The sequence below is a fragment of the Phasianus colchicus genome, chromosome 2 (assembly GCF_987193195.1).
Source record: "Phasianus colchicus chromosome 2, bPhaCol1.hap1.1, whole genome shotgun sequence".
NCBI classification, from domain to species: Eukaryota; Metazoa; Chordata; class Aves; order Galliformes; family Phasianidae; genus Phasianus; species Phasianus colchicus.
Genome location: NC_143437.1, coordinates 3,613,327 through 3,635,558, shown reverse-complemented (window position 1 = coordinate 3,635,558; position 22,232 = coordinate 3,613,327). Strand labels below are relative to the sequence as shown.

General features: G+C 51.0%; 1 protein-coding gene across 2 annotated transcripts; it reads right to left on the bottom strand.

Moving 5' to 3' along the window:
* Positions 1-76: 76 nt before the first annotated feature.
* On the bottom strand, positions 77-21,079 carry MERTK (MER proto-oncogene, tyrosine kinase). Of its 2 annotated transcripts, none has more exons than XM_031597829.2 (19): positions 20,792-21,079; positions 17,249-17,621; positions 16,900-17,000; positions 16,536-16,709; positions 14,673-14,759; positions 13,765-13,880; positions 10,548-10,731; positions 10,088-10,239; positions 7,060-7,210; positions 6,295-6,448; positions 4,851-4,936; positions 4,449-4,544; positions 4,074-4,154; positions 3,348-3,440; positions 3,153-3,271; positions 2,378-2,487; positions 1,869-2,028; positions 1,355-1,491; positions 77-610 (listed from the first exon to the last, which is right to left on the bottom strand). In XM_031597829.2, exons 1-19 carry the CDS (start codon positions 20,880-20,882, stop codon positions 154-156), a joined length of 2,922 nt encoding a protein of 973 aa, XP_031453689.2. In that variant the 5' UTR covers positions 20,883-21,079; the 3' UTR covers positions 77-153. The 2 variants fall into 2 exon arrangements, with proteins under 2 accessions (XP_031453689.2, XP_031453688.2); XM_031597828.2 differs by having other exon boundaries at positions 7,060-7,213; positions 20,792-21,078.
* Between the last annotated feature and the right edge of the window lie 1,153 nt (positions 21,080-22,232).

The window sequence follows — 22,232 nt, the reverse complement described above, 5'->3', positions numbered from 1 at the left end:
TACATCAAACATCCTTAGAGCATTTAACCACCTTGTGGTCTCCACCAGGAAGGACCAGACTCCCGTATGAAAATAATGCAAGAAGAAATAAGACTGTTTATTAAAATAAAATCTCTCTGTCCCGATTCACACCCTGCTTTGCGCAGGCTCCATTCACAGCAGCACTTCAGAGTCCTCCAGGCAGCCATCAGCACAGGGCAGCTGAGCTGCAAGCGAGCTGCCAACAGGCAAGGTGCTGGCCTCGGTCCATGCCGAGCCCTCGTGGGGCAGCAGTGGGATGTAAGCCTCCTCCATGGGGCTGCCCTCACTCTCAAGGACGTACCTCGAGCCCCCATTGTGGATATCCACTGCCACCAGTGCTGCCTCTGTGTGGGAGCAGGAGGGCTCAGCAATGTCCCTGGTGTCCAAGTCAGAGTCCGCTTGGGGGAAGCCTGAATCCTGGGTGGAGTTGGGGCTCTCCTCTGGCAGGCTGGTGTTGACGTAGATGACGTCCCCGGACCCCCTCAGGGCAGGAAGGCTTTCCAAAAGCTTCTCCAGATGAACTTTCAGCTGTGAGAACGTCGGTCGGTCAGCAGGTTCAGCCCTCCAGCAGGAGGACATGATATCGTACCTGGGAATGAGGAGAGGAAATGCAGCTGTCGTGGAGGATGTTGCTGAGTGTTGGGCTTCGAGATGTACGTGGTCTGATTCCCTTCTTGGAAAATGGTGAGTCCTGAGTCATTTTGCATTAAAACAAAGCAAAACCCACTCCCCACTTTAGCTGTTTTGTTGAGAAAGGAGCACGGCACCCCTAGGCAAGACCTTTAGGGCAATACAGTCTTAAAAATGAAATAACAACAAAAACTTTGACTCCTTCACCACAAACTGCAGAGGGCACTGCTGCTACCTCTGCACGACCCAGCAAGGTGGCCTCTGGCACTTCTCACCCACCCCACGCCACCTGCAGCCCATCATCAGCCTTCGGTGTGAACCCCACCAACACATTGCTTTCCTTTGGGGATATTTTTGGAGATTTCTGTGTGACACCTTGCCTGGAGCTAAGAAGATGCTTTTCCATCCCTGGGTCATACTCTGCTATGGGATCTGGCTCATATTAAAACTCAGGAGATTAACAGAACATTAAAGATTTTGAGCTTTTTTCTTTTTCTTATGAGACACACTCACTTAAAATTTGACCCATATCACTATTCTGGCCAGCTAATCTGTGTGTTCTTGTGAGCTCCCTGCCTGTCAAACCCTACAAGGAAAAAAGGTTCTGTCTTTGACGTTTTTATTTGAACTCAGTGTCTGGGGACAGATGGAGAGGGGACATGGGAGGCTTTTTGCAGCCTGGGCATAGTGGTGTAATACTCACAGTTCATCCAAGCAGTTCTCAGGCTTTTTGAGCCGCTGCCCGTGGAATAGATACTCATAAATCTCGTGGTTCTGCACCCCTGGGTACGGAGTCATCCCTCTGGTGGCTATCTCCCACATGGTAACGCCAAATGCCCACTGTGATAACAAAGGGAAAGCGTGCTGCAAGGACATTTCCAGGAGGAATGAATGAGTCTTTTCATGGGGAAAGGTCACTTCCTAGCATCCACTGGGCTCTCGCACAATGCTAATAGTTGTATCTTCAGTCCTGCCTTTCCCAAAATTGGAAATGATAAGAAATGCCATACGACAGGCAAGCAGCCCACTCAATAAACTTATTCCAGGATGCTGGGCAGGCAACGAAAGGTCAGCATGGCCTGTTACTGACTGGCTTTTGCACTTGCAAGGTACAAGAATAACCACTACAAAGTGCCACAGCTGCAGAGGACTCGACTCAGAGATCACTTTCTTGCTCTTGGCTCCTGCTTCCCGGCTGCCCAGCAATGTGTACCTACCACATCACTCTTGGTGGTGTAGACACGGTCAGCCAGGGACTCTATCGCAATCCACTTCACTGGCATTTTTGCTATTCGGCCCTGACGATAGTAATCGCCGCTGTAGATCTTCTTGGACAACCCAAAGTCTGCCACGCACACCGTCATGTCATCCCGTAACCTGCCAGGAACAAACAGGGTCAGAGAGCCCCGGGGAGGCAAAGTCTGCTTTCCTGACAGATGCATAATGACTGGTGATCAAGCCTTCATCAGGCTGGCCCTTGAAACACTGTGTATGACTGCCTCTTCTTTCTACAGCTCAAGAAATGATAAGAAAGAAAAGTTTGACGTGCTAAATTCTGGATGCTAGTCCTGAGATTGGTCTCTCCAGGAGACTCCAAGGGAGGTTTCACTTAAGGAAACCCACTTAAGGAAACCCACTCTGTATGCTCATTCCTAGCACTATAAAGCCATGGGACTTCTGCTACTTTTCACCTTGCCAGGCCAAAACAGAAGGAAAGCAAACTCACATGCAATTCCGAGCCGCCAAATCCCTGTGAAGAAACTGCCGACTGCTCAGGTACTCCATCCCCAGGGCAATATCCACCATGAACTTCAGCAGAGTCTGCAGGGGCACAAACTGAGGAGGGAGGACGTGGGTCAGAGGATCGGAGTGCTTTGGGAAGCATGTTTGGTCTGACCCTGCTCAGGCCAGCTGCGTGACAGCCATTCTGTTAGATTCAGAGAGCACAGGGAGCCCACAGCAGTGGCCACCAAGGGTGACAGCCTCAGACCATGAGATTTATTGAATCAGAAACCTGCAGGAGCTGCAGATGCTGGGACAGCTGTTTCAGAAACAAAACCAAACGCTGTCTGCCAGGCTGTAATGCAGGCCAGAACAACCCATCCTGGCAAACCAGACATCTCATGCATGCCCTCTGCACCTCTGCTTCCTCCTTTCACAACTTCTGAATGCAGCCTTCAACTAGATATTGTTTCCTTGTGGCTGTTCCCACTGGCTGCCTTAACATCATGTATTACATGCTAGAAAGTAGCTCTGTAGGAAAGGACCCTGGGTCGTGGTGTGGAGCAAGCTGACCGTGACTCAGGAAAGCACGAATCCCACAGGCTTATGTGGAGCCAGATCCCACTGCCAGCACCCAACAAAGCAGGCGGCAGGACTACAACCAAGTCCTCCTGCAGTTCCCCAAAAACAAAGGCAGGTTTTGCTCAGTGTCCCTAAAAGAGATACAGTCACCCCTTGCTCTTTCAGGCATAGGACCCTTTGCTACCTGCCTTCATTACCTGGGGGGCCATCTCCAGCCGGGAGTGAAGCAGGAAGCTGTGCAGGTCACCGTATTTCATGAAGGGGAGAACCACCATGGGCTTGGGGATCTGCTGAGAGCTCAGCTCAATGCACACACCTGGAACACACAGACACAGCTCACACGTGGGACTTGAGCATGGTCTCACTCCCAGCCCAACCTGGGGACCCCATACCTAGGAGCTTGATGACATTGGGGTGGTCAAAGTCCTTCATGCACGCTGCTTCACTGAGGAACTCTTCTATCTCTCTATGGGAAAAGTTATCCACTGGGAAGCAAAGGAAAAACAGGAAATTTAAGACCTTGAGAGCATTAACGCTTTAATCACTGTTGCCACATCCCTTAACAGCAGAGTTCCTGTGTGGGCAAAGGGTAAGGGACCACCGATATGACAGAGACATCACACCAGAGATTTGCACCAGCATTGGGTTATGCAGCACATGGAAGCAGGGAACAGCCCCATCTCACTCATGCAGAAAGCAATGGGTCAGGGTGGACAGAGACCACAAAGAAGGATTAGATATGAGCATTTCCAAAAAGCCTGGGGTCTCTAATCTGGCTGGAGACAAGTCCTGCTATTTCCCAGTTCCTCAAGACAAAACTGGCTGTTAGAGGAGTGCCCTTCCCAGCAGGGCTTTGGTCACCGTTTGGAAAAGGGCACGAGACAACCCACACACCTTTCCCCATATCCACCATGCTTTCCCTTCTACTGCCCAGCATCTGCTCAGCAGATCTCCTGCCACAGCTGTGTCTCTCTGGCTAGGACCAGGAGCAGTGGCAGAGACCAGCATCCCTACAGAACGGTTCCAGGATATAGAAAGAGCCCCAGAGAGGGGTTTTAGGAGCACCAGTACCTGCTGTGCCAAACAGCAGCAGGTTCTGCAAGGCCAGGGTTACTTACACTTCATGGTCTTGACAGCCACCTTCTGTGGGGTGCCTTCTGGCTGGCTGAGACGCCCCTCCATCACTGACCCGAACTCCCCTGTGCCATGGGAAAGAAGCAACCACTTTACCCACACCTCTACATGCTGCCTGTTGAGACATCACTGTCTTTTCAAACATCTGAAATGCTCTAAGACAGAGACTTTGTCTCCAAAAGGCAGAGGGGGATGCCTGTGTCCTCGTGGCAGGACAAAGACATGAATTTAGGGGTCCAAATTCCCAGCCTGATGCTCTGTCATCCAAGAGCCAGGCGGTGATGTGAACATCAGCAGCATCCCTGCCCCATCAGTCCAGCCACATACCCACCCCCAGCCCCTGCAGCACCATCACTCACCCTCTCCCAGGACTTTCCCCAGGCTGAGGGCATTTCTGTCAATGACGACATCCTGCAGCTTCTGCTGGAGCTCGCTGCTGATGCCCAGGCTACCCACTGCAAGAGAGGGGAAGAGGAATTCAGACTCAGAAGACTTCAGTTGCAGGCCTACCATTTACAGCATCAGGGTGTGGCATGGTACAGAGAGAGCGGACCGAGGGGCAAAGTTTTATAGTTTTGTAGTAGCTGAGCTTCCCTTAATGCCCATGGGACAGAGCTGGAGACAGAGCCTTAGAATTTCACAGGCAACCAGGTGAGGAAACCCAGCTTGGCAGACATGTGAAGAACTGGAAGAATCAGGCCCATGGCTTGCCCTGCTGCTATCCTGTCACCTCGTTGCAGAGGGATGAAAAGAACACTCACGTGTCAGTTCGATGGCTCTCCTACAGTAGGACTTCTTGGCTGTGTAGTTTACCACCAGCTCTGAATCATTTCTGCTGAAGGCATTCCTGGTGGGATAGAAAGTGTGTGAGGCCACTTCAGCTGTTTTCCCTCTGCTCAGAGAACCACAGCTGCAGGCACGGGTGATCACAGAGCTACCCATGAGATCAGCAGCAAAGGAGGAAATGCACATTTTGCTCTGATCCTTTTCATTTCCCTCTCACTGGATCACTGCCATTGCCTACAACGTCCGATCAAAACATCTACTTGATAAACAAGGCTGATCTACAAAGGAGTGAGTCACAGAGGTATTCTGGGGAGGAAATGGGATACTCATTTCCTAGTTTCGCAGCAGTCTGGGCTGGTAGCAATACTACCCACATCTACCACTTCCTACAGTGACCTCCTCTGCACGATGTGCAGCTTGAGCATATCAGTGCTCCACATTAGCACGTTGCTCCTTTAGTCACCACAATCCTTTAGCCAAAAAGAAGCCATGGGAGGTGTATGCCACAGCCCCAAAACAATGGTGGGCATGCTGCTGGGAGATGCTCTGCTTTCCCTGTGGAGCAGGACTGCCCAGAGGCCCAGCTCAGAGAAACAAAACCTGCAAGGACAAGGAGATCCCCATAATGTTACATCAGTTAGAGATTCTTATAGACAATCATTTTTCAGCTTGGGATTGAGGTGATGCCATGGGATACCAAAGCAGACGTCATTCACTACCAGGTCAATAAACTCCCTCACTGAAGTGATGCATTTCCAAAGGAGTGGATTATATCATTTTTCCATTTGGCAGCGGGCATCCAATGATATTGCTTGAAAGAAAAGCTGATAACGCCACAATTATTTAGCACAGATAATAGGACAGGGCAGTTAAATGCCACTCAGAAAGTCACAAGGGTGAGTGAGCAGCGCTGGCTTACTGTAGTAGATAACAGCCTTTTGTCCACGCTACTAAAAACGTCACTAAGTGTGGTCCAGTCTCTGCCCTGCCAACACTGATGCTGCACTCAGCCATTGGACCAAGACAGGTTTTGTGTGTGATGGGGCAGGAGGGGTTTCTCCAGGCCATGGGACACAGGATATCATACATCTTTGTTCTCTCTCCACTGTGTCAAAATGCCAAGGTCACCTCCCATACTGAGTTGCCCAAGTTTACTTCCCTTTAAAAATAGGAATAATTAAGTAAAAGGTGCACTGCTGAGCTAAGAAAGGAAGGGGAAGTACTGTTGCTGTGGTAAAATCACACTTAGTTCCCCTGTGCCTCTCACTGGCATAAAAATGGGAAATGACAATGCTGAAAGAGGCAGAAGCCTTCTCCCTGGATCCAGAGCGGGCAAAGCTCCCCTGCCTGTCCTTGCCCCCATGCCTGCCGCCTGCCCAGCTCAGAGCACCACCATCAGCTGCTCTCCCTTTGGCTTACCCATACTTTGTTTCCATGCATCTTTTCTGGATGACCACAGACAAGCAGAGGATCAGCCCGACAGCAACTGTACCACAGACGAAGCCCAGTGCTACTATAAAGGAGTCCGTGTTCCCAGATGCTGGTGTTGAAGAGGGAGCTGAGGTTATTAACCCTAAGGAAACATCATGTTAGCAGAGCCAGTGAAAGAGAGTCAGCCCATGGGAAGCAGAGGAGGATCTCCCAGTGGCTTAGAAACCAATCCCTATTCAGTCTGGAGAAGAGGAGGCTCAGTGGAGACCTCGTGGCTCTCTGCAATGACCTGAAAGGAGGCTGTGTGAGGTGGGGTCGGCCTCTGCTCCCAGGGAACGGCCATAGGATGAGAGGGGATGGCTTTAAGCTGTGCCAGGGGAGGTTCAGGTTGGCTGCTAGGAACAATTCCTTCTCCAGAAGTGATTCTGCACTGACACAGCTGCCCAGGGAGTGCTGGGGTCACCGTCCCTGGAGGTGTTCAAGAACTGTGACACTGTAGGACAATGGGCAAAGTGGGGGTGGCTTGGTGGATGGCCTAGATGATCTTTAGAGGTCTTTTTCAACCTTAATGATTCTATGAATTTCTTGGTGCTGCATTCAGATAGCCTGGCCAATGAGGACAGCATCTGACACTGACAGAATGTGATGGTAGCAGGGAACTCTGACCAGATCTGTGCAAACCACCAGTCAAGGAAAGCATACACTGTGTATTTCCACAGCATCTCCCACCCACAGAGACAGGAATCTCCTTACCACTGGCAGGAACAAAGACCTCCACCAGGCTGCTGAAGGGCCCCACGCCTCCCTTGGTGACGGCAGCCACACGCACTGAGCAGGTGGCATTGGTGGCCACCACAGGCAGGATGGCCACGGTGGCATTATGCTGGGCTTCCGAGGAGATGTTCTGCTGGAGACAAGAGGAGAAGACAGGCATGGGATGGGGCTGACGGCAACAGTGAAAGCCAGGGGTTTGCTGAATTCATTATACCATTGCATGGCTTTGCTTCTGGAAGCCCAGAGGAAATACAGCAGGAGCAGCAAGCTATTTATGGAGAATAATAGCCCTGAGAGGAGCGGATGGGATCTGAAAAGGAGCTAAGCATTGTTTCCTGTTTCAGTCTCATGCCTCTATTGCTCTTTGCTTATCAACTGAAGCAGCAGGACAGAGCCAGAAAAGAGGCAAGAAAGCCATCCTGCAAAGGAGGAGGAAAGGCACTGCACACACCAGGCTCTGAAACACCTTTCTCCTCTCACTTCTACAGCCATCAGCCCCATTCCACGGCCATAAAGGTGTTCTAAACATCAGCCTGCACTTCTCCAGTGTGAGCAACACTACCCCTGCCTGAGGCTGTGTTCCTGATTGCCAGGAGCTGGCACAAGGGCCACCTCAATACTGCAGCTCTGTCCCACACAGCGTGGGGATCTGACGCACCCAGGGACAGCACAGGCTCTGTTCTGTGCCTGGCAGATGGCCATGGCCCCGCGGTGGCACCCGAGCTCTGTGAGCCTTGTGCCAGGCAGTCCCACGAGCCCCTGAGCCACCACCACTCCCTCGCATGGCACAGCCCCTATGGCTTTCTATTGCAGTGCTTTCAGCTTCATCCTTCCATTGCCTGGCCACAGAGAGTAAGTCTTAGGGTAGACATCTTCTGGTTTTATGTCAAGTTAATCACATTTCCAGCTTTAAAAGTGAGTTTCCTTGCCCAGTGACATTAGAGATGTCAACGTGTTTCATGGCAAAGTTTTTTTTTTTTTTCCTTGATAAAAACACAAGTGATCTTTTCTTGCGAATTCCCTGTTGTTTCCTGATCTTCTTGTGACTCAGCCAAGCAGCTGAGAAAGTGCCTGCTGCTGCTGCTCGCTGCCTGCCAGCTGCAAAGCAACTGCCCTGTGATGTGCAAAACATCTGGCAGGCTGCTGGAAGAGGCAGAGCCTGGCTCTGTGCTGCTGCTCAACTTCACATGGCCGAGTGAAAATGGCAGCGGGCTGGGCAAGGAGGAAATCAGAACTGATTTCTGTTCACAAAAAGGCCACCAAAATTGATGTGAAACACACATGAGCACCAGACAGGGCTCCACAGGCACTAGCAGAAGGCACTGCCCTGAGGAACATCTCTTTTCCAACCACTTTGCTTTCATGGCATCCGTCAGTGGAAATGCACACGAGGTCATTTTCCCACCGCCAGCCTAAAACTGCACTGGGATCCTTTAACATCACAGCCCTGCTGTGTCACTTGAGGACAGATATCAAACAGTTCGTGGAGAGTATGAGCACATTTTCAAAGCAGACAGCCTTTCTGTCAAGACAGAATTGCCAAATTTAATGATTTTTATGAGTCTTGTGGTAGCTGAGGAATTCCTTCGTGTCTCAGCTCCTGCAGCCCTGGGTCAAACAAGAATCCCTGGTTTAAATATAAAACCAGAACTTTTTGAAGTTTTAAAAATTGTTTTTTTAAACTGGTCGTGGAGAAAAAGAGGCCTGCAGGTGGCCCTGCTGACACAGAAATCCACAATCCCACCGCAGTTCTGATGCCAGGGCTTTCAAACTGATTGTTATTTGGGGGGAAGTCTGATGTGAGAAGGGCAGGATTCTTCGCAGCATTTGCATTCCTGGGGCCATTAGCACAGGAAGGAGAAAAGAAGCTGGGGATATCTAGCATTTAATATCCAACCTCTCCAGAGCCAAAATTCAGAGGCTTTATGTCTGGAAAACAAAAGCTTTTCTACTTATTTTTGACATATGGCAACGATCACATTGCTCCTGTGCTTTGGTCTGTCTGTCCGTCAGCTCCAGCAGACAGACTGCAAGCAGCTCACGAGGGCTCCCAGCTCCACAGCCAGCCCAAGGATGCTCTGTGAGGGGATGTGGCACAGCCAACTGCCATCCCCATGCCTCTGAATTCTGCAACAGCCCTTAGGATAACAAGTGCTGGCCCCTGCCCTTGGCTCTCTGCCTCTGGGCATCTTCACAGGCATTTCTGCCTTTCAGAAAGCCCATTAGCTGATAAAAAAAAGCAGCAGTGAGCACCTTTTGATCTGCAAAGCCAAGGTTGTCTGGAAGATAACTGCCTAGCAGAGCTTCCTACTTCCCATCTGAACTCACTCCCCACTAGTGGGGTTTTTAGCCTCCTGAAAGCCAGCATGAATGAGAACAGTAATGGACCAGGGTCCTGAGCAGAAATTTCACTGCCGAAGCATTTAACTTGGGAATTTTATTTAAAAAAATAATAAGTTTCCCAGAGCTTAAGGGCACAGCCTGTTTTTCACTTACTGCATAAGAGATGACAAATGTGTCAGCATTTTGTTTCCATGCTAGTCACAAGACCATAATATTGTTTCCTTGACTTCATTCAGCCTGGATCTATACATGCTCTTTTTCAGAAGCATAAAAGGAGAACAGAAAATGCAGCATCTTACAAAAAAAGAGCATGAGTCACTTTTTCCACACAGAGTTTAGGTCGTCAGTGCCTCTCTGTGCTTTTGGCCTGGGACAGAGGAAGACCAAACCACAGCACAGAGGGGATGGCTGGATACATCCATGCAATTATCCAAAGGCTCCCTGGCCACAAGCAAAATTTGGATGGAATCCCATCCTCCATCTCTCATGCTGTTTTGCCCAGTACCTAAGATGTCCCAAAGCCTGGAGGAGGCAAGCAAGGCTGTGCCAAATGACTTCATATGCTGTGGACAGGTCCTCTGTCCTAACATGCTCCTTGAGCATAAAAACTCAGTGCTATGGGTTGTCTATGCATAAACTCTCCCCCAGCCCCCTGGTGACTTACCAGCCCCTTGGAGTCCTGCCACGTGTGCCAGATGTGATATCCCTGCAGCTCCCCGTGTGTCCTCTCAAGGGGTGGCTTCACCCATCTGATTTCCAGGAAGGAGCTGGATTCGTTGAGTGACACTGTGACATTCAGCGGCTGGGTAGTTGGAGCTGCAGAAGTCAAAGAGAAATAAGGTGAGGGGAGGCAGGTGGATGTGTGCATCCCTGAGGGACGTGGCAGGTGGGCTGAAAATGAGCTGTAGCTCAAGCAGACAGCATCCACTATTTCCAATTGCCTTTAATATTTCCAGCAGGTGATCACACGTGGGTACATTTCCCTTCTCCGATCTAGTCAAGATACCCCAACCCTAAACAACCATCTCCCTGAAGCAGCAACTCATCCAGGCAGTCCTGCACAGAGCACAGCAGTGCATCTTAAGCAGGGAAACCCTTCTCAGCACTAGCAACTCATTTCCTACCTCCTTCTGTGGTGCTGGCTGTTATCCAGGGGCTAAATGCCGACCAACCGACTTCATTCTTGCAAGAAACACTGATGTTATAATCTGCCATGGGCCACAGCTGCTGGATGTGATACACGTGGGGAGGCACCGACGTGTTAAAGAGCAGAAATGAGACATTGCTTCGTGGAACGGCTTCCTTGACCTTAATGGAAAAATCAGTCCAGAAACAGGGATTAGTCAGCAACAACCTGCAGGGTGAGAGGCACAGCAGGATTTTACATCTGTAAACAGGATCCAGAGCCCTGCCTCCCTTTCTGTCCTCTATCAAAATAACACCAGGGCCTCGTTCTTGAATGCTGCCTCATCCCTCCTGAGCAGAAAGCTGACAGCAAGCCATTCTCAGAACCCAGTGCTGGGTCTCAAATGCATCTGGAGAAGAAAGAGACGCAGCTTGGAATGGCAGATATGTGTGAAAATGTGGAAAGCAGAGGGAGGGATGGATGATTTTCTATTTCTTGCAACTGGAAGCAAAAGGAGCACCCAATGAAATTACCAGGCAGTGAGTCTCAAACAAACAAAATGAAGTCTGTTTTCATTCAGCACAACATTATTCACAGAACTTATCAGACTCTGTGGGAGACAAGAGTGTACACAGTCCCAGGGGAGCATCAGTCAAATTGATGGGAAACCAGGCAGCCAAGGACATTAAGGATGAAGGTCTAGATGCAATCTGTGCCTTGGAAAAGCTCTAGAGGCTCTCTCCCCATCAGGGACCTCACTGTATGAGCACAGTCTTCCCTCTCATGAACCCACTAGAAGGACCAATCACAGACCTCATTACACTCCATCATTACCCAGAGAAGGTTGCCCAGAGAGCTGTGGGTGCCCCATCCCTGGAGGTGCCCAAGGCCAGGTTGGATGGCACTCTGGGCAGCCTGAGCTGGCGGGGGGCAGCCAGCCCATGGCAGGGGGTTGGGACTGAGTGGCCTTTTGGATCCCTTTCAACCCAAACCATACTGTGATTCTATGATCATATAACAAAATAAATGAATTCAATGCATTAGAAACAAGTCATGATTTTTGCACAAAGAGAAACTGTTTTTCCAGTGTATCAGGGCTGAAAAAACTCCCTAAAGGGCTGGAATGACTGCTCATATTGGGGAAAAGCATCTCCACATATTCCAGGACCTGTTTCCACTGCAGCTGGTGGTGCTAACTGGTTGATCTGACCCAAGATGCAGGGCTGGGACACTGAGCTTCTGCTCTGATCAGGCGTGAGAGCCATGCGCTTGCTCAGCATCCCCTCTTCTGTTTTGCTTTCCACACATGTCAGCAAAGTTCTCAGAGCACAACAAGCCCCACAAGAGCAGCCTCATTGGGACGGTGGGCGGAAGAGGGGAAGAACGAGATTGAGAGACATGAGCAATGCAGATAACTCAGAAGACAACCCATGCTTTTCTTCTGGAAAGAGTCTATCAGACTGAGGTGTTTATCTTAAAAACGTGCTTTTTACAAACTTTGACAGCTTGAACTCATCAGATACGATAAGAACAGCTCCTGCTTTAAGCACCAGGATGCTCAAAAATGATCTATGTGGTTGATAGGCCATGCTACCCAAGCAAGAGGATTATCAAAGGAGACAGGAGAAAAAAGGCTTAGTCACGGCTGTGTTTTTGCCAGAAATCATGCCTTGTTTTCCAATTTGAAAGGCTATTTCCTACTGACAGACCATGAACATGAAGTCATAGGAAATTCCTTGGCTCTCCACCCCACTTCCTGAGCTCCAGTCGGAATGCGGCGGTGGACACGCCGCTAATATTAGCTCAGGTACCTTTCCCCTCCGTAACTCCTTTCACTTTTACCTGCCTTCCAACATCCTCCATCTCCTGAGAGGTCAGAGGACATGTCACATAGAAATAGGCTGGGAGGAAAAGGGAGGGAACAGTCCGTCCTCTGGCTCCTCACACCGCACAGCCTTTCGCTCAGCCATGGGCGCAAGCACAGCGCTGACTCGTGGGAGCTGTCTGAGGGTTATGGGAGGGCATTGGAGCAAGCTGGGAGCTGGAGCTCTGCTGTCACTGCTGCCACTCAGGCTTCTGAGCGTTTTCACTTCCTACCAGTGAGAATTCACACGATCTACTTAAAGCCACGTAATTTTTAATGCTCTGAGAGAGATAGGACCTTCGGTGTAAGAGCCGAAGGATTGCACTGACATGAAGGTTAATGAGTGCAGAGGGTTTGTAAATGCAGAAGTTTTGGGTGTCACAATATGCTGAGTTCAGTCTGTGTAGGATTTCTCCTGGCAGTGGCTGCTCCTCACCCCAGAACAGCCTATGTAGTGCCTGAAATGGAGTACAGATTAACCATTGCAAAAAATGCATCCAGAAGAGAGCAAGCAATGGGCTTGGACAGTGACACTCTGCAATGACAAAGGCAGAAGCTATTTGCAGGGCTTCATGAATCCATGAAGATGGCTTCACTAGCTTGTCCAGGAGACTGACTACCGTCAGCTCCTCCCCAGTACTCACAAAGTGTGAGGAGTGGAGAGCTGAGAGAAGCCTCCATCTCCAAACTCCAGTGGGAAGGCCACATCTGGGAAGTGTTTGATCAGAAGGTAAAAGTGGGGACAAGCATGTGCTAGTAGCAATTCAGGATGTTAGGAAACTTCCCAAAGAGCATCTCTCTGGGCATCTCTCTACGAAGAGACCTGACAACCTGACTGTCTCGACTGAGATCTAAACCTCAATTTAGAGGTTCCTGTTTCCCTCCTAAGTTGTCTATTCTATATATTTCAAGTGAAATGAGATGACCTTCTCCCCTCATGACTCACAATTTGAGGACCAGCATTTGCATCCTGTTTTCGCTGCCCACCCAAACAGCTGTCTGGGTGGTGGCACCCAGCACAGCCCTTTTCCCATTCAACTTCTCTGCAGGAAGCCTTTCAAAGAACTTTCTCCTGGCAGCAGACAGAGCAAAGCCACACTCTGTGAGCAGACCACACCAGGCCCAGCACAGCTCCTTTTAGTGGTGCTCCAGCTGCCTAGATTACCAGCACCTGGGGACTCTATTCCTCAGCTTTGACTTCTTGACTTTGTGCTTCCCCTTTACTGGGAAAATCTAGCTCAATTTGCCCAAACCAATAACTTGGTCAAGTCCATGTGGTTCATGCCAAAGAATATTGATTTCCCCCTGCCTTTGAGCATCCAGGTTGTAGAGGCAGGGGCCACACACTTACCTTCACACTGCAGCTGTTCAAGGCAGAGAACGCATCGAAGCCTGGCACCCAGGAGATCACAATGCTGTGGGCCATTCTCTTCAGGACATGCACGGTTTTTGGTGCAGATGGTATTCCTGTAAGGCAAAGCCAAGCACAGTCAGCTCTTGTGCTGGAGAGCTGTGGGAAGCCCTGCCTCGCTCAGGACAGGCAGTGGGAATGTACTGGTTGGGGCACAACAGCCCACATGCCTAGTACAAGCTAATAAGTTTATGCCTTAGCACAGACATGGCCTGGCTGGCTTCCCCCATGCAGCTCCTGGGGCTCAGTTTAACTGTGCAAGAAGCACAGGAACTGTCCTGGTTAGAGCTGCAGCAGTATCCTGTATCGGTGCATTGTAGATATTTTAGACCACTGGCAGGGAAGTAGAAAATCTGTTTTGATAGTACTCTATATCTGTGAGCTGAAACAATGCTCTGCGTTGCTTAGAGGCAATGCCATATTTTGGGGAACACCTTCCTTGCATCACCGGAGTGGTTCCCATTAGGAATGTCAAGAATTAACACCATTTCCTATGGAAAACTGTGAGTGCTGCCCTGGTTATGAAGGAAGGAAAAGAATGATACAACCCTTCCGAAACCTACTCCGGGTCTGACAGTTCTGCTTTCAAATGTGCTTTTTGGTGTTTCCTCCCACGGCTGCAACACTGGAGCTAGGCTTGCTCCAAATGACCAAACAGCACTAGGTGACTGTGCTACTACCTGCTTGATTTTAAATATCGTTTTCAAGCAGGGAAAAATAAATGTGCAAGTCCTAAAAACACCACCAGCAGCTAGTGTAGAGCGAGTGCTGGGAAGCGTGGAGGTTCAGGCAGCTCCTGATGGATAGATGCACTCCACAGGTAAAGGTAACACCATGGTCCCACTTACCTTTCACGTTGACCTGCCCAGGGCTGGAAGCGGTCAGCCCTTTGCTGTTGTGAGCCTCACAACTGAACAGTGCTGTTTCATTGAGACCTGCAAGGGAAAAACAAAGCACCTGTTTGCTGCACCTGTGCAAAATGCCCAAATCATACCAACTTTCCACCTGTTGCTCACCAAAAAAAAAAAAAAAAAGATCGTGGCTTCCTTTGTTTTAATGTCGCTTTATTTTTTTCCAGCAACACAAAAAAACTCTTCTTTTCCACCACTTTTTGTCCCTCTGGCCGGCAGCTGGCTGGCCGAAGGTGACCCGTGCAGACCTTCTCACCCACCTTGCACACCATGAGCACGTGCGTGCAGCCAGCACTAGTGCACAGGACAGGACTGTGTGTTTCTATCGTTGCACAACCTCTTGAGTAAGCACTTGTTTTGCGTTCAAAAAGGGAAAGACAGAAAGCAGAAGAGCCCACCACCATGGCCTGAATCAGATGACTACTTTCCAAAAACTGCTCAAATCTCCCAGCTGATAATGAAGAAAGACTTCTTTCGGGGTCTGCTGGAAATACCCAAATGCAGAGTGCCGCTGGTTTCCCCTGGGTGTTAGCATGGCCTGTGCAAGCTGGCCAGCAAGCAAAAGCACTCAGAACTTTTGTCTCATGCAAAGGACATTTGCAAAGGATGTCTGCCTGAGACAGGTGCTGAGCTGTCCCTGCTGTGCACGTGGTGACACAGGTGCCTGGGAGCACATTTCTTGCTGCCTTCCCAGAGCAGTTCAAGCTGTTTGCAGTGTTCCCAGCATTTTTAATTCAGCAGACTGCAGACTGCACTGAAAGTCATCTGCCTTTGCAGCTCATCCACCTGGATGTGCAGCAGTTGGTTGGGAGGTTGGCTGCAAAGAGAGGAGGGTGCGGCCATCCCTGGATGGAAATGAGGACAGGGAACGATGTACCAGCCTGTTCTATTGTATCAACACGTCCCATTGCTTCTTGGGCACTGTCCAAGCCTTGCTTTTACAGCCTTTTCCTCTTCAGGGGAAGGAAAACAGCCTCCTGTAGTTGTACAAGTAGAATGAACCTAACTAACCCAAGCCTACAGATGAATAGTGGACGTTTGGATGCCAAATCTAGCAGCACCAGCACACAGTGCTGTACCTAAAACCTGTTACTTGGAAGCTTAAAACTGTCCTTACTGGGAATGATTTTAATGAAATGCCTCTCTGATTTTAGTGAAATGCCTGTCAGCTATTGCAACACAAAGGACTCGCTGCAGTGTCCTGGCCTTACCAAGTGACACCTGGGGCAGTGTGACAGGGCTTCTGGACCCAGAGGGAACTGTCCAAAAAAATCCCAACCTAACTTGGGCCAACCGGATTCATTCCAAGAGGAATGAGTCACTTCTTCCGGCTTTCACTGCCTTTTAAAGTCTGCCTTTGGATGCCAAGTCAAGTCAGTTATAGCTTGGCTGTTAATTAGCTAGTGGCCTCCTTTGCGTGAGCAAATCAAGAAATCCTTCCTCTCTTTTGCCTCTACAGCATAACCACATTGGGTTTTGTATCACAGAGGACTTTTCTCCCTATGCTTCACCAGGTTGGCAGGGAGATGTTTAGCAGGGGCAATTTCCAGGTCCTCCAGAGACATTAAGAGGGGATCAGCCCACAAGAGCAGCAGCATGCTGGAGGCCAACACCAACAAGGTTACCTACAGCAGTAGTAGGGCTACTCTTAGCAGCACACCCCGCAGGTATTGCAGGGCTCAAATCTAAATTCAGGGTTGTAAGTCCTTAAGAGCTAAGCCTTGTGGGCAGCCAAGATACCCAGCACTCATAGAAATGCTCGTGTCTGCTTCCCCTGGAATAGGTTCCCTCTGGGCTCACCTGGCACAGTCAGAACTGATGGGGAGATGTAGGGCTTCACGTTGAGTTGGACATTGTTACGAAACCAGTAGATTTCCACAGGCTCTGGTGGGCCCACAGCTTGGCACGTGAGGTTGAAGGGGCTGTTCTTGGTGACATTCAGCTTCTCAGGCTGTTGAATGAAGTGTGGGAGCCCTGCACATACGCAAAGGAGAGAAACAAAAGATTCAGAGAGCTCAGCAGCACTGCTCCAACAACAACCCCACATGGTCTCACTCGGACTTGGCTTTGCCAATCAGAACCCTTCCATCCAGGCCTTCCTGGATGTTTGTGGCAAACATGGCAGCTTGTCAGGCACCTCTGGCCTTGCACGTCTCCAGCTCACCTTCCAGCTGTACCAAGATGGGATCGGATGCAATCTCAATGCCAGAGATGTTGAGTTTGCAGACGTAGGAGCCGTTATCGGAGCGCTGAGCAGCCCGGATGCTACAAGAGAGAAGGGTGAGGTTGTGAGGGCTGTGCTGGGGATAGCTGCCCTGCACACAGAACATAGACAGGTGGGAGGTGGGTTGAAATCAGCATCATTAAGCCCAGAGCCCATGGCTAACAGATGCTGTGTGTGCAAAGCCTGCCTTTGAGGGCTAGGGAGCTGACCCCTGCTGGCTGCAGGGCAGCCATCCCTCCCCAGAGCCATGGTGGGGGCATCCCTCCTGCAGAAGGACAGCACCAGTTACCTGAATGTGGAGGTCATGGCTACCTCCTCCTCATCAGGGATCTCAAAGTGGCTGGTGGCGATGCGGTCCAGAGTGTGCAGCTCCCTGCCATCCTTCCATAGGGAAATGCCAGGGGAGTCCGGCCGGAGCAGCAGCTGAGGTACTTTGATGGAGCAGTTAAATGTGACATCCTTGAGCTCATTTATCACAACGTGTCCCACCGTGGGGTTAAATTTCAGCTGTCCCAGGGAGGTGGCAGAAGGCTTTGAGCCCTGGGGAGGCCAGTGGCCACTGGGGAGGCCTCGTTTGGGGCGGTGATGCCTTGCCCACAGAGGCCTTGCCAGCGGGGCTCCTGCAGAGAGGGACCTCAGGCCTCCATGTCCGCCAGCATCACCTGCAAGAGGAGACCTCGGGTTTGTCACTTGTCACCCAGAAACTTTCCCAAAAGATTCAAAGCCTCCGAGACACCTCTTGTAGGAGCTTCAGGGAGGAAACGGGGAGCTGGGGGCTGCCTCAGGACTGAACGTGTACAAGCAGCACCTCTAAAAGCACCTTTAAGCAATGCAGAAAGTCCCAGACTGTGCTTTTCTCATGGCAGAGGAGAGGCGGGAGCTGTTTGTGCTGGATCACGCCCTGGGGACTGGAGTCGGGCAGGAGGAATTTGGGACTCAGAAAACCCCTTTCAGGGGCCTCATCTCAGGCGTTCCCAGCTGGGAAGGAGTCCCTGCAGAGGATTTGCATGGGCTGGTTTTAGGCTTTCCGCTCCTGAAGCAGCTCTGTCCCCAGCGTGGGGTGAACTGGGCAGCAGGGGATGGGCAGCGCAGGGCAAGCACAGTGCTCTGGGGTACAAAACCACCCAGCTTTGTGGCTGCCCCTCTGGAAAAGGCAGGCTGAGCCAGCCAGGCTGCTGCTGCTGCTGGGAGCTGCCCTCACCCAGCTGCTGGGGGGAAATAACTGCACTGATGGAGACTTGCCTTCAGACAGCGTGTAGGAGCTGCCCGCTATGCAGCCTCATTCTCCCACCACACTACCCTTCTGCAGACATTTTTTCCAACAGAAGACACTTTGCCAGCTCTCTCTGTGGGTTTCTTTCCCCCACCTACATGCCACTTAACACACAGAGCCATTGAGCTGTGCCCTCCGCCTCCTTCCTCCTGCATTCCACACAGCCACAAACAAGACGAGGAGCAGCTCCGTGGGCAGCCATTCCCCCAAAAGAAAAGCATATATTCTGAAGAGAGAAGATTTGGAGAATACCCTGCAAATGGGTGCTTTAATTTCTCAGCTTCTGGAGGCATACAGAAATCTCGAGCACATCAGTAAATCTCCCTTGCTGCAAGTGAGGGCACTGCGCCAGACAGGAGTTCAACCTCCATTAATTTCCCTCTTCCAAAAAAGCTATTTGCAGTGTAAAAACAAAAAAGCAAAAGCAATGCCGTGGGCAGAAAAACACGATCTTTTTGTCAACCCGAGTTCAGCTGCGTTTGTTTTGGGGCAGGTCTGAGTCCTGAAACATCAAACAACTCCAGGTTTTTAAAGATACGTCATTACTATCGTAAGAAATGGAGCACAAGCCTGGCGTTCTGTGCACAGAGCCAAGAAACACAGCCTAATTTTGAGGCTGGATGTACTCCTTTGCTAAGTTGCTTGCTATTTTTAACCCCTGAGAAATGGTGCTTCTAGACAGGAACTTGAGAGGAGTTTTGAAGCTGGACATGGAGAAGAGAAAGGCTCTCCCTGACTGACACACAAAACAATGGGTTTCCCTTTCAGGGGAAAAAAGAAAAAAAAAAAAAAAAAAGACCCTAAGCTTTTTAAACAGGCTTCCTAATCTCCACCATCGCAACACAAACAAAGTCCATGTGACTGCAGCTAAACGCAGTGAGATTTACTCACAGCAGCCAGGTGAGAGGCTTTGCAGTGGCCAGATAACCCCCAAAAGACCCGGGGGAAAGCAAAAACAAACAAGCGAGCAACACAGAGAACCCCTCCCCTTCTCCTGGCAGAGATTAGCCGGGTTGGAGGCATTCCCTTCCCAGCAGGACTGACCCCAGCAGGATGGCTGAATGAAGGAAAGGCAGGCGGCTGATGGGAGCAGCCATGATCCTGCCTCACTGTGGGGCTGGGCACAGCCAGCCTGGTGGCACTGGGACTGCTCACAGGGTCCCCATAGGGCTGGCTCAGTTTCTGGCCATCACCAGCTCTCCCTCTGCGTTCCCCTTCAAGGCAAACTTCGGAAAGCAAAGGGGATCTCAGCCTCAATTTCTGCACTGATGAAGTGGAAAGAGGTATTTGCTGGCCTAGGAATGAAATATTTTCCTCTTTGACTCATGCTGACAACAGGAATTTGTTGAATGAAGAGTTCCCTTTCGAGCACCCCTCCATCCCCAGCTGTTTGGGGTGTGGCTGTCCCCGAGGACTCATGCGTGGTCAGGGCTGCTTACTCAGGCTGGCCCCAAAAGCCAGAGCCCCAGAGTTGGGAGTGGGTGTGCAAGGGTGACCACCAGGTACCCATAGGGTGCCCACTGCCCTGTAGCAGCATAAGCTGGCATGGAAGAAATTCCACGTGCTAGCATGATGCTGCTCATTCAACATACCTGGACTGGCAGCAAAACACCAGCACTAGCAAAGCTCAGACCCCAGGGCCAGGATAAGCAAGCAAGCAGGTGGCAGAGCAGTGATGATGCTCAGCGTGCCTTCTCTGCTGCCAGCGTGGAGAAGGGAGCCTAAGCAGCAAGTCTGCCTGCTGAAAGAGGCACGATGCTTTATTATAGATGAAAACAATAAATGAGGAGTTGCACACCCCATGAGGGAGTCAGTAAGTTGTCCTACTGTGATCCCGGTAAAAGAAAGTATTAGAAAATGCACAGGTCTGCCCCCAGATGCCTTACGTCAGTACTCCTGTATTAGCAGAAATAACACACCTGCTGACAACTGCTTTCTGCTTGGGCACCTGTTGAAGTGAATCCTCGCAGTTATGCAACACAGAGCCTGACCTGAGGAAGGATGGGGAGCACCTCTTGGGACTGCTGCCTCCATTCTGCCCACCAGAGCTGTCCGAGATGGATGTGCCCTGGGGCCACACCTGGCTTTTGAAGACACCCTGGGCTTCACACACCTTTTGTGTGACATTCCAGGACTGCAGTTTCAATCCGAAAACAGCGGTGGGTTTGCGGTACTGCAGGCTCCCCCAGCTACAGCCCACGCTGTGAACTCTCCCCTGCCCAAAACAAACCGATCTGACTACCATCCCAGCACATCTTCCCACGGACCTCACAACCATCCAACCCTCCCAGATGGACACGGACCCCCAACAGCTCGCGTGAGGCAGCTTTACTTTTGAGCCTTTAGACCACATCTGGCTCTTTGCATTACTTTTTCCAGGTAACAAAGCTCCACAAACAGCATGCCTGTGCCACGAACCCAGCAATTTCGGGCGGCGTGGCCGCACAACTCGGGGGCACATCCCATCAGCAAATCCAGGACGGCAAATCACTTCCTTCCTCCAAAAAAAGAGCGGGGTCCCGTCGCCCACCCCTGCCCACAGCCCCGGCCCGGACTCACCGAATTCAGCGGCCCCGCAGCGCGGCGGGGGAAACGCGCAGAGCAAAGCGCAGAGCGGAGCGCAGAGCAGCGCGCAGCGCACGCCGCCCATCCCGGCCCCGCACCGAGCACCGGATCCGCTCCGCTGCACCGCACGGCTCGTGGCTGTGCGGCACGGCACGGCACGGCACGGCACGCCTCCCGCCTCGGCACGGGGCGGGGACAACACCGGGCTGCGGTACCCCGAGGGACGAGGTGTTGATGTGTAACGAAGAGATGTAGGGGGTGGTCGGCGGGGTTACGAGGGGACACACGCGTGCACCAACACAAACAGGGCTTTGAGACCAGCCCAACGCAAGAGGCTGGGCTTTGGGAACGGGCCACCTCCCTGACCTCCGTCTGTGTTTCTCTGCTTTCTGCTCCCCGTGCCTAACGTTCACACAAGTGTAGCTTTCTCACAGTAGCCTGCGGTCTTCCCAAAGCCGTGCAGAGCTCTGGGTACACCTCAGCACCCTACGGGATGTGCAGCAAGGAGAAACAGCAAAACAACTTATTTCTCCATGTCCTGATAGGAGCTGGGATGGGCTGTGCCTTTCTCGGAGTGTGAGAAGGAAAGGAACCATATGAAATCCAGTCTGAAACCTCTGAAATTTAGTGTGGAAAACAAAACAAAACAAAACAAAAAAGAATAAATCACTTCCAGACCGCTTTGACTTGCAAAGCTGTTTATTCCCTGTGCGTTCCCAGGCCCTGGTGACAGGGATTGAATTCCCCCTTCGCCGCCTCTTGTGCTCCAGAGCAGCTCCTGACATCTTGAAGTGATCAGCAGCTACGGAAGGGCGCATGTTGCTGGAGGCCCAGGTTAAAGGGGAGAAGCAAAACGCACTGAAGCTGCTGCAGGAAGGCTTGGCATCTCATGCAGTGCCTAAGTGTGCCTGCTTTCTGTGCAGCTCCGGCACCCACTGTCACCCACCATCACCCACGGGCTCAGGAGCAGGCATTTTGCCTTCTCTTTGCTCTCTGGAATCACAGCACAAGCCGATCATTCGGGGTCAGCCTTTGTCACACGGGTGCATTTTCATCTGGCTCCATTCCCCATTGCTGCTGGCTTTGCAATGTTTTGAGAACAAAGTGCTTGAAGGAGCTCTGGACTTTATGGGCTGCGGAGTGGAAAAAGCCTTTTCCATCAGGATGGCAGCATGTAGTTGACCCTGCTAGCATGGGGCAAGGAAACAGGTTGCCCAAGGAGGCTGTGGATGCCCCATCCCTGCAGGCATTCAAGGCCAGGCTGGATGTGGCTCTGGGCAGCCTAGGCTGCTGGTTGGTGACCCTGCACACAGCAGGGGGTTGGAACTGGATGAGCCTTGTTGTCCTTTTCAACCCAGGCCGCTCTGTAATTCTATTATTTAAGATAGAGGAAGAAAAAAAAAAAACCACAATGTGGATAAAGAGGATTTGAGTA

Bases quoted from the DNA above. Each gene is read 5' to 3' on its own strand.
- MERTK (XM_031597828.2), bottom strand. From the start codon at position 20,882: ATGGGCGGCGTGCGCTGCGCGCTGCTCTGCGCTCCGCTCTGCGCTTTG. The intron at 10,732-13,764 runs GTAAGTGTGTGG...TTTTCCATTAAG, and splicing joins TGAACAGCTGCAGTGTGAAG to GTCAAGGAAGCCGTTCCACG. The intron at 3,272-3,347 runs GTATGGGGTCCC...TGTGTGTTCCAG, and splicing joins CAATGTCATCAAGCTCCTAG to GTGTGTGCATTGAGCTGAGC.